Source organism: Nomascus leucogenys, chromosome 11 (genome assembly GCF_006542625.1).
Source record: "Nomascus leucogenys isolate Asia chromosome 11, Asia_NLE_v1, whole genome shotgun sequence".
In the NCBI taxonomy this organism is placed as follows: Eukaryota; Metazoa; Chordata; class Mammalia; order Primates; family Hylobatidae; genus Nomascus; species Nomascus leucogenys.
The window spans coordinates 93,400,367-93,412,741 of NC_044391.1; the positions used below are offsets into that span (position 1 = coordinate 93,400,367).

The 12,375-nt window shown below is 40.5% G+C and overlaps 1 protein-coding gene across 2 annotated transcripts in view; it reads left to right on the top strand.

Moving 5' to 3' along the window:
- FNDC3B (fibronectin type III domain containing 3B) overlaps positions 1–12,375 on the top strand; it is a 361,800-nt gene that overhangs the window by 244,165 nt on the left and 105,260 nt on the right. For both annotated transcript variants that reach the window (XM_003256464.3, XM_003256465.3), the window contains exons 7-8: positions 1,865–1,923; positions 11,636–11,787. In XM_003256464.3, the coding sequence (XP_003256512.2) occupies positions 1,865–1,923; positions 11,636–11,787 (211 nt within the window). The remainder of the gene's footprint in view (positions 1–1,864; positions 1,924–11,635; positions 11,788–12,375) is intronic.

Here is a 12,375-nt window from a genome sequence, read left to right on the forward strand (position 1 = left end):
CAAATCCTTTTAAAGTTGGAGTGGTGCCAACTACAAGTTTTTGTTATTTTTAATATAGACTTTGTTCATTTATTTAGTCAAGAAGCGTTTATTGAGCTTTGCACATGTAGGGCCTGTGCTGGGTGCTGCGGGTAAATGGTGATTTTGTCCTAGGGCAGGAGTCATTGAACTATATAGCCTCCCTATAGCCTGCTTTTGCATGGCCCACAAACTAAGAGGTTGTTCAAGTTTTAATGCGTTATGAAAACAAAAAATATGCAAGAGACCTATATGTGGCTTACAAAGTTTAAAATACTTATTTGATTCTTTAGGAAAACTTTGCCTACTCCAGACCCTGTGGTGTCTCTGTCTTCCTCAATCTTATGTTTGTTAGTAAGAAAGACCAGAAGTAAGCAAGGGAACAAATAAGCAAGATAATTCTTTTCAGATTTTGATAATTGATAAGGAAATAGGATGTAAGAGTGACAGAAATGAGGCTGCTGTCAGGTGTAGCAGTTAAGGTGGGATTTTTTGAAAAGATGACTTTAAGATTAAACCTGAACAATAAGGACAAACACATCTGTGCAGAGCTGGGCATATTAACCCATTTCTCACTCCTTAGGTCGACATTCCCCTTCCCTTCCAAGTGCCTGCTTATTATACACAGGGCTCAGCTAAATGCTGGTTCCTGGAAAACCATCTCGAATGCCCTCTTTTGGGTTACCTTTACTACAGCACCCATCACAAGGCACTGTAATTGCCTATTTGGTTTCATTCTTCCCACCTCCCCTCCACTAGACTTGAAATATCTTGGGGGCAGGGACATATGTCTTAGTGATCATATCTCACTAGCATTTAGCTCATAAACTACATTAAATGGAGTCTACTGTAAACTCAAAATTAGATTCCATCAAGCCCACTGTGAAAATCAAGAAGATCCTCTAACAAATTGCAGATTCTTAAGTTTAAGTTCTATCACTTGTCTTTTTTTGTACACATCCTTCCCCCCTTGTACTCTCTTCTCCAAGCACTATTCTTTCATTTCTAAAACCTAATTATCGCCCCACCCCAAAAACATGCCCATTTCCCTCATGTTATTAAAAGGCACCATCATCCATCCAGTTGAGCAAGCCAAAAACTAGGAATTATCCTTGGTGTGTCACGTTTCCTCACCCTTACCCATCACATTCAGTCCTTCAGCACCCACACCTCCTCAACTAGTCCTGTCTCACCATCTCTACTCTCAGCTCTAGCCTATCCTTTGCCTGGGCCACTGCAGCAATCCACTGACTGGTCTTTCTGCTCCCTTGCTTACCTTCCATATATCCGTTGTTCACAAAGAAGACAAACACATCTTTTCAAGCTCAAAAGAAGATCATATCTGTCCCTTTTCTTAGACACCCCAGTGGCTGCCCGTCGAACGTAAACATGTGAACTTAAGTAAAAACAAGTAAATAAACAAGTAAAAATACAACTCAAAGATTTGAGCTCACAGCCCTGAATGGAATAACCATTGTCTCTTCAACCGCATCTTATTACTCTCGGTTTCCAGGTACATTGGTCCCTCCACTTGCCCTTCTTAGGACCCTTTATTCTCTGTTGCCTGTTAAATTATTCAATGTTAAATGGAACCCCGTGTTAATCTCATTAACATCATGAACACTTAAAACTATACAGTGACAAGTCGGTGAACCATAGTGAAACTCCATTCCCCAAAGACACCTTCATTCCTGATTTTCCTGGTAACGTTTGTAATATCAAAAATTCATGATAACAGGCAACTGATTTAATGATAACTCCAGTTAAAAGGCCTTGAGGAAGGAACTTGACAACCTTACTGCCTTCTAATGGTATTGTTTTTCCTTTTGTCTTTTTCGCAATGCAGAATATGAGTTGGAAGTAAAGAGGGTGCAAGACATTCTTTCGGGAATAGAGAAACCACAGGTATGTCTTCTGGATTTCTCAGCATAAATGACACTTTTTAAAGTATTTCAAATGTGCTTTTTTTTCCCCACCACACAGTAGGTAAGCAAAAGGGCTCCTTCCCTTTGCAGATTACTCATCAACTATGAAATAGTGTTCAGTTCAGTTATTAATGGAGCATGAGACATAGAACAGCAGCCTTCTGTGTGTAGTCATAATCTACTGAAATGTCTTCTTTATTTAGGTATTCTGAATGCAATTAGATATTCTTTCCAAAGATTCTTTTTCTCTCTCTTTTCAGTCTACAGTTTTCTTTTGGTAGTTTTTTTTTTAACTATATAAATATAGTAATAATTTTTGAAAACCTCAGTAATCCCAAGTATTTTTCCAAGTAAACTTCAAAAAGATATTTAAATATTAGCTGTGAAAAATAAGTCCAGAACATTGGGTGCAATGGCAAGAAAAAAAAATGGTCGGAGTGGTGAGGTTTTGATTTTACCAGGTGCTTTGAAATTCAAGTGAAAAATTCAGAATGTTGATTCAGCCTTTCATCTGAGATTAGAGAGCCAGAGTTCTTTGGAGTATTTTCTAGCTGAATTGGAAAACCTTGATTCTGCATGTGTTTCAAATACTGAGGCTTTTTAACAGAAGAGTCCAAACATGCCTCAGGGTACATAGTTGAGTTTGACAACCTAAAAGCTTGAGGTGTGTTGAAGGACAGGCATAATAAGGCACTCGTAGAGGAGTGGGGTGTTGCTGTTGGGAGGGGTGCAGGGAGTCTGTACTTACTCTGGTGAGTAACAGGCTGCCACTGGGGGTTTTTGAGCAAAGAAGTTATGTAATCAGGGCTGCATTTTCAGAATGATCAAACAGTTGGCAGATGAGTTGGAGTGAGAAGAAGATAGATGCAGGGAAGAGCAGTGTTAGAATCTACTACTGTAGTCCTGGTGAAAGGCTATGGGAGTCAAAATTAGGGTGGTGACATCTGTGTGGCAGGCAGCAGGGGACAGATAACAGAGCCATTCTAGAGATAGAATACGGTACTATAACCTGTTAGAATAGATATCAAATGTCAAGGATAACTGGGCTTTCGGGTTTGGATGCCTCCTCTCAGGAATTGCTTCCTGTAAGACGCCTTCCTGATTGCTGTCCATGCCCATCAAGTGGGAGGCTCTACCGCCAGCTTCGCTGTGCCCTTCATGGACCTCTGCTATTGTATTTAATATATTGTACTGCATCTACTTGTTTCTGTGTCTTTCCCGGTCTGTGTTTTCTCTAGAACAGGTTCACATCTTTATCCTTTTTGTATCTTCAGTGCCATTCTTGGACATGCTGAGTTTGTTTCACTGTCAGGGAATCTGGAAAGACAGATAAAGCGGGCAGTCGCAAATGTCTGGTAGGCCGATGCTGAGGAGCGAGGAGGAACAAGATACAAGACAGGGAGATCACATGCATAGCAATGATACTTCATGTTGTAGGATTAGATGATAGCTTTGCAGACGGGGTGCAGTATAAGGGAGAGATCGGAAAAGGTGTGAGGGCAGAATCATGGAAAAAGCTTATGTTTGTAGCATAGTAGAAAGAAGAAAAATCTGTGAGGAAAACAGAGGAGTCATAATCAGAGAGGGCAGAGCAGCGGGTTCACTCATGGCCCCAAATGTGGTTTCAGAACTTCATAGTCGCTTCTTAATCATGCTTATGCACACAGTGCTTTTCCTCAGATATTCCTACTCACTGCTCTGCTGAAGAAGTGACAGAATCTCTGCTTCTTGTGGGTGAGATGGCTCTAGCAAGATAAAAGCCATATTTAGATTCATTGGTCCTTTTTCTTGATGCAGTATTTCTTAGGCATTTAATCTTTTGAGGTTTTTGGGGCTGGGTATTGGGCTTTTTGTAAGTAGCTGTGTTGTAAAATATAATAGGGTAAGAGCGTCATCTGAGAACTTTTGTCTGTATCATTTGGAAATAAGGATTGCTTTGGCTACAGAAGCACACAGATGTTAGCTCTATCCATGACAGCCTGGCCAGGCCGTTCTGTACCCATCACAGAGAATTGGCTTCTCAGAGCCTAGTGCCTTTAGGCCCCTGAATCATGTAGATGACTCCCCTTGTTTTCATTTGGTGCCCGCTTAGTAGCCTTTTGAGAATTTGACTTCCTTGTTGCCAGTAGAGAGAAAGTATGCGAGGCAGGTTGACAGTGCTGTCTAATCTACCAGAAACTTCTGTTTCTCATTATGAATCAATTAACTGGCAATCTGATTGTATATATCTGATTCCATAAGTCTTATAGTTTGACATTCAAGTCTGACTCTGGAATACTGGCTAGATTGTCTGAGTCACCGGGCAAGGGCCCAGACCTGGCGAATACACTCAGGTAAATGCCACAAGGTAACAGCCTGTCTGCAGGGTCAGCCAGCTAAACTGGACTCCATCCTGTCTCATTACCCTCCTCCAAACCTTTGAAGTGGCCTTTGAGTGAGAAATTCAGTCAAAAGATAACATTTCCATATCAGCGTGGCTTAGATGGGCACAGATGTAGTCAGTATAGCTGAAAAGTTTCCTTAGTCCTGTAAAGCTGGACTTGTTAATTCTGTAGCATAAGCAGCACATTATCTTTCTAGATTTGGAAAAGGCAGGTTGAGAAACTTTCTGGAGGTGAGTAGAAACAAAGCCTTAAGTAGTTACACACTCCAGCCCAGAGTCATTAAAGATCTGTAGATCAGCATTTATATCTCATGCCCTTTTTAACAGTGAGGCTTGAACTTGCCAAAATACTACACCCTACCTTTTAAGCAGTTTGATGAAAATCACCTGATAGGAAGTGGGCGTCTCTGGACACAGTTGCTTTGCCAGCATGTGGGTGGTGGTTGGTGCTAACCACCCTGCATGTCTGGTTCTCTAGATGGCAGTGTAAGTGTATCCAGGTTGCCTGGGCCGAAGGCATACCAGACAAGGGGAGTTTGTATGAAGAGTGCCATGCTTGTTCGTGCCTCCTGCTTTTGCACATGACTAAAATAACTTCTCTTTCTCTCCACCTATATGTTTCCTCTTGCTGCTGTAATGATTTACCACAAATTGAATGGCTTAAAACAGTACAAATTTATTGTCATAAAGGTCTAGAGGCCAGAAAGTCCAAAATGTCTCTGGCTAGGCTATAATCAAGGTGTTGGCAGGGCTATATTTCTTTCTAGAGGCTTGGGGACATAATCTGTTTTCTTGCCTTTTCCAGTTTCTAAAGGCAGCCTGCATCCCTTGACTCTGTCTGCAAAGTCAGCAGCCATATTTCCCCAGCATCTGCTTCTATTCTCACATGCCTGTCTCTCACTGTCCTGCCTCCCTCTTTCACTTATAAGAACCCCTGTGATTATACTGGGCCCATCAAGATAATCCAGGTTAAGTCTCCCCTTCACTAGAGCCTTAACTTAGTCACATCTTCAAAGTCCCTTTTGCCATATAAGGTAATATATTTATAGGTTCCAAGGACTAGGATGTGGACGTCTTTGAAGGCCACCATAGTCCCCTCCTGATCCTTAACTTAGTCACATCTTCAAAGTCCTTTTTGCCATATAAAGTAATATAGTCATAGGTTCCAAGGACTAGGATGTGGACCTCTTTGGGGACCTACCACACTCCCTTTCTGATCCTCATAAATGTTATTGCCCGAGACAGTCCACTGTTTCTTTCCAGCCCAATTAGTTGTTTATGCAGTTTCTGTCTCTCCTCTTCTTACCACTTTTCTCTCTGAAGTTCTTGTTTGTGATTGTGTGTTATTTAACTTTTTGCTCCTAATACGTAGCACTGTCCTTGGGACATAGTGAACCCTTAATAGATCTTTGCTGAATAACTGTGTGGCTGTAGCTGGGTTCTGGCAGGAGGCACAAACCAGCCTCATGATGTGCCTCTGCCAGACTATAAGGCAGCAGCCACTAGAGGGAAGGCCTTTGCTTTGCAATCTGGCACTCTGGGTTGGGACTTGCATTGGCTATTACCTGTCTTTGTGACCTTGGGTAAGTTACATCATTTCCTTGTGCCTCAGTTTCCTCATCTTTGAAAGGTAGGATAAGAAATACTACCTGGGACTATCTGAGAAGTAAATTATGTACTTGGAATGCAGTATTTATAGTTTGTAGCATATCGCTAAGCAAAAGTGAAACTTCTGTGCTCTGACATGGGAAGGAGAGGTATCAGGCCATCTGACAGGGAAAGAAGCAGAGCCATGGAAAGTTGGGCGCACAGTAAAAAGGATTATTTAATTTTTTGTTCTTTTCAGCCACAACTGGTAGCACCTCTAAATAAAAGGCATATATTTTGCTTTGAGGTTTTGCAGATGATTTTATTTAGGTGCAGAACTTGTGGATTCCAGTCATCTTTCTAGAACTTTGGGCACCCTGAATTGAGCAAGTCTTTTACTCTTCAGAGACCCAGCTACTATAAAGGTCCAAATACTTAGTTTCATTTTAATTTTATTAAAATGGTATACAAGTATACTAGGTATTTATCTTGGGACTGGAACAGTTAGGTGCTATGGGGACTTCACTGGTATAGCCTTCACCATGACAGAGCAATAAGCCTGATATTATTCTGAGTGGCTTAGGAATTAGCCAGCCATCTCGAACCTAATGTGGTCTGACCTTCTCTGGTGGTGGTGCTAGATGTAGTCTCCCATAGACTGGTGGGCTGTTTATTTTCAGGATATAAATAATGTAACCTGGAATTGTGTTTCTGCATTGTTTCCATCTGCGAATGTTTAGCTTGTTGGAACAATTGATTTGTCGGTTCCAGAAGCGAGTAAACTGACCTGCGAGGAACACTTCCCCTGTAAGAAGCAATCCCTTGAAAGATAAACAGTAGTGCATCTGGGAGCAGATAGGCGGCTCTTAGCACTTAAGGAATCATAAAAACAGATGACTGTGAAATTCTTAGATTTCAGTATCCTTTTTCTTTAACCTTTTCCTTTTTCATTTATTTTCCTTTGTGGTGGTGTTTCTCGTGATGATCCTTCAGAAGTGAAGCCAGTATTTGTGTGGTAATATTTCCTTAGTGTACTCTTTAATTAGATCAGTAGGCCTCCCACATAGTTAAATCCAAAGGCCAGAGCAAATTTAGAAGCTACCAATGTACAAGGAAATATTTTTGAACATGAAAGAAACAATTTAGTAACTATGAGAATAAATGGTGTTTCTGATCCAAGTACTATCATTTGCATAATAATAAAATCTCAGAAAAAAAATGGAAAATTTTACAGAATAGTATTAAAATATTGGGATGAACAGGAGAGAAGGTGCAAGGAGAAAGCAAGCTATGGATTATGTATCAAATGCTACAGGACAATGCAGTTTTATAATTTCCTTATACACACACATACAGAACAACTGCTTTCAAGTTGGAATCTACATTTAATAAATAGACAAGAATGATTTCTAATCAGTATGTGACCATTTACAAGTAGGAAGTAATTTTATGAGTCCTTCAAGGTGCTCAAGAGCAGTTTAGTTTAAATAATTCATATGCAGACTTACACTAGTAACCTGTACAACAGACCCTTTTATAGCAGGTATGGAACTGCTTTCGAATTGGAATCTACATTTAATAAATAGACAGGAATGATTTCTAATTCGTATGTGACCACTTAGTAGTAGGAAGTAATTTTGTGAATCCTCGAAGGTGCTCAAAAGCAATTTAGTTTAAATAATTCATATGCAAATGTATACTAGTAATCTATGCAACAGACACCTTTATATTACTATTGCAGAAACAAATGTCAGATTGCACCTTGTCCAATAATTTTATAACTAGAAATTACCCCTTTTATCACCATTACAAAGGAGATTGATTTTCTAGTTATGGTAGGTTAATTAAATATAAGGAAGTCATTTAGTTTTATGGCTTCTAAACTTGTTTGCGGGGTGAGGGGAACAATAGCCATGGTGATCACTGTGATGATCAAATTAGCCGTGCCCTAGTTAAGCTTGGTGCTCACTGCTGGCAAGAAAGTTTCAGCACACGCAGACTTGCAATGTGAAGGTCATATATGAGTGTTGTTGCTCTGAAATAGGCATGAACCTAGATAGAGTTCCTAGAGTTCCAAATCTCTCATTAAGGCATTACCTCCCAGGACACTTGGAGTAAATATGTCTAGAGCTGAGAATTCACCTTCAAGTGACATTCTCTTGAAAGACAGCATGTCAGTTTCTGGAATGAACCTTAAGTGGAAACAAGTTCCAAGTCCTAATGGAGACTAAGTGATCTTTTTCTCCTGATTCCATTGCCTAAACAAGGGACACCTCAGGCTAAGAGTCAGTGAAAGGGAGAGAGCAGGAGGACAAGAAGGATTTGGCCCCAGAACGTCATCATGATCTGGGTGTCAGGCTGCTTAGCTCAAGGAAAGAATTCACAGAAACTGCTTTCCTTTGAGAATGATGCTGAGTTCTCAAAACTGCATTTCTGATAGGCTGGCACATTGGAACAATGTATTTCCACAAACACCTGCATTGCATGCTGATGACGGTGTACATCGTGAAGGCTTGCTTAGGGACTCTAGGGAAAAAGTGAATGTTATTTTAGTTGATGCTTCAAGTTGTCATAGCTGACATAAAAGGTAGAGTTTAAAGGGATGTGACTTTATGGATATTTGTTTGGTATCTAGAATGTTGGCATTTGACTGAGCTATTTTGAGTCATGGTTATTTCACACCACCATTCGTGGAATCAGTGTTACTATCTTCTGTGTTCTTGGGTGCAAAGCAGCCACTCGTCACCTTGGCTGAGTGTTTTCCAGTACCTAATGAGCCTCTTTTTTTTCCCAAGAAACCAAACTCTTTGTAACAAATTATCTCCCACATTAAAAATAAAATATGATACCCAATACCTCAGGATTACTCATTAATGGTATGTGAAGGAATTGAGCAGATATACTGTTGTATGTTACAAATGCTGTCTTAAAATCTAGGTAGAGAAGCAACCAAGTAATGCTCTGTGTAATGGAATATGCACCAAATGCAGGGACGGCAAATACGGCAAGAGTACAAAGAAGAGTGGTTGAATCCGACAGTGCAGACAGTACAGAAACCTGTCCAGAATCAGTCTCAGAACACTTAAGAGTCCCTCTGTGTTCAGTATATCTGCCATGAGGCCCCTCATGTGCCTGTCTCTCTTCAACAGGTTGGGGCTCCTTGAGGCCAAGGATCATACCTTAATCATCTTCGTATCCACAGCCCCTCACAGGGACCATTAAATGAGTAAACAAAGGCGGCATTTGAACTGGGTCCAAGAGAAGTTGGTTAAAGCCAAGGAAGTAGGAGAGTTAAAAGTTAAGTCCCAGGAGTGTGAGAGAGGGCATAAGACAGGCCAGCATCCTGGAGGGTTGGTCACAGCATCATGGTGCAGATGGGTTGGAGGGGTGGGGAAGAGGAGCTGCTAGTCTGGAGCTATAGCAGTCTTCCTCAGGTGTTTTAAAGAGATGTGTAATGCAAGCCTACCATCTTCTGATAGTCCGTGTCAGAAACTCAGACTATCTTATTTCCCTAGATTTTTTATTCAACAAACATTTACTAAGCAACCACTGATCACAGTTGAATATGACTTGGATTCTGTCCTTAGGGAGTCTCAAAGCCCAAGGGAGGTAGACAAAGGCTATAATGTGATTAGCAATTATAGCAGTATCCACAAGGTTCTGTAGAATATGGAGGAGTGACAATGCATGAGATAATTTAAAGAAGGCTACTGGGAGGTAGTGAGGCCGGGCTGGGGTCTTTAAGGATGAGCAGGAGTTTGACTAAATAAGTGGCTAAATATATCATGATATTTTATTTATATGGAATAAATAGTATGAAGTGATCTCCACTAAAAATGTAGTGAAGGACAGACTGAAGAGAGACTCTGCATTCATTTTCCAGATTTATTATTTGTATTTCAAGTATTTAATAATTCCAATAATCTTTATATAGATCCGATAGTGACAAAAATGGAAGAAGGAAAAAAAGGGACTGAACAGTTTACATGTCTCCATCTACAGCCTAATAATCTACAAAGTCTTTGTGAACATTAAGCTTTAGCATCTGTATTAAGTCTTTTTTTGTTTTTAATATGCTATCCAGACCAATATCCAGATAGCAATAGAATAGCCTTTAGAAAGTTACAGCATTAAAGTTTTGTCCTTAGATTTATTTTAAATAATTAGATCGGCCGGGCGCAGTGGCTCAAGCCTGTATAATCTCAGCACTTTGGAAGGCCGAGGCGGGCGGATCACAAGGTCAGGAGATCGAGACCATCCTGGCTAACACGGTGAAACCCGGTCTCTACTAAAAATACAAAAAATTAGCCGGGCGTGTTGGCAGGCGCCTGTAGTCCCAGCTACTCGGGAGGCTGAGGCAGGAGAATGGCGTGAACCTAGGAGGCGGAGCTTGCAGTAAGCCGAGATGGCGCCACTGCACTCCAGCCTGGGGGACAGAGAAAGACTCCATCTCAAAAAAAAAAAAAAAAAAAAAAAATTAGATCATATTTTAGGTTGGGTTTCTCCAGAAAAGGACTCTAAAACAAAGATTTGAGTGCAAATAGTTTATGTGGGGATGTGACCCAGGAAGCCCTGGTTGGAGACAAGGGAACTGAGACAGAGAAGGGAAGTGTATTCGTCTATTCTCCCGTTGCTGTAAAGAACTACCTGAGATTGGGTAATTTATAAAGAAAAGAGGTTTAATTGACTCATGCTTCTGCAGTCTGTACAAGCATGGCTGGGAAGGCCTCAGGAAACTTACAATCATGGTGGAAGAAAAGGGGAAGCAGACTTGTCTTACGTTGCCCGAGAAGGAGGAAGAGAGAGAGAAGGGGGAAGTGCCACACACTTTTAAACAACCAGATCTTGTGAGAACTCACATCAGGAGAGCAGCAAGGGGGAAGTCCACCACAATGATCCAGTCACCTCCCACCAGGCCCTCCTCCAAGACTGGGGATTACAATTCGACATGAGATTTGGGCAGGGACACAAATCCAAACCGTATCAGGAAGGAAGCCCATGCAGGGTCTATCAATAAACACGTTACAGCTGTGGCCAGCTGGAGCTTAGTCCTCAAACACCTCTGGAAGATGGAGTAGATTTTGTAAAACATGCCTCAGAGTAGTATTTTAAGAAGGTTCTGGGTATTTTAAGTCCCAGAGTCTTTGGTTCACATGAAATCTGAGGCAGAGGCTAAACCAAAAGTATAAAAGCAGAGCTTAGAGAGGTGAAACATCTCCACTTCTATAATGATATTAATCCCATGTCAGCATGGTCCTTGGTTCCAGTTCTCCACCATTGGGTTCTCCTGGAAATCTGCAGGACTTCAAGGGGTATTGTTGGAAAGGTATTAGCTTTGAAGAATGATTTGACACCATGCAAGGCTTGAAACCAGATCAAAGTACCTGTGGATATGGCTTCTTCCACATAATGTAGAAATCATACATTGAGCTTTTTACTTACGTTAAAAAAAAATTCCCTCGCATGATATTATTTTACTTTATGGAGGACAGAATGCAAATTGCACTGGATTTGGATGAAAGTTGGCATTATAAGGACAGATGTTGCAAGAACCATATTTTGGACACCAGGACTTTGAAAGAGAGCACCATATAAGATGTCTTTCATTGTAATTAAACTAGTTTACCTTGGATTAACTGTGAGCCAGTTTTATGCCACTACTAATAATTCTGAAAATGTAAAATGGATTTGAATACTTTTGTCCCATGTTTTTCTTCCTCAGGTTTCTAATATTCAGGCAAGAGCAGTTGTGTTGTCCTGGGCTCCCCCTGTTGGACTTTCCTGTGGACCCCACAGTGGTCTTTCCTTCCCCTACAGTTACGAGGTTGCCTTATCAGACAAAGGACGAGATGGAAAATACAAGATAATTTACAGGTTGTGTATGTTTCTATTGTTTTTCTTTGCTGCTAAACTGTAAAATTGGAGTTGTGAAGGAAAATGGAAAACAAAGGAAAACTTTTTAGGCTTGACAAATTTTCCTTTAGTTTATTTTAAGATTTAGTAATAATTATAATGCTAAGAATTCATTGTGTCCAGAGTAATTCTTATTTGGAAATGAGTAGCATAGAGCTGTTTGGTATGGGGGAAATACATCACTTGGTTATGTTTGCTGTCAGTAGAGTATTAATGAAAACTTTCTATTAATGTCTGTCGGCAAAAGGCGATTATGACTTTTAGTGTTTGCATACATTGGGCGATTATAAGGTGACCGCTTATGTTTTAGATCCAGACCTTTTTGTAGCCCTGTTTTTTAAAGTTCTACAATATGTTTCCTTCTGTTTTACCCTATTTCTTGCCTTCCACAATAGTTTCCAGCCTGTAATAAAGATACTTTAAAACATTTCATTTCCAGGCCTTAATTGGTCAAAAATTTAGCTCACAGGGAAGGGATTAGCCCCTTCTGCTCTGTGGACTCCCAGGTATTGACCATTCAAAAGATTTATAACTGTGTTCTAAATGTGA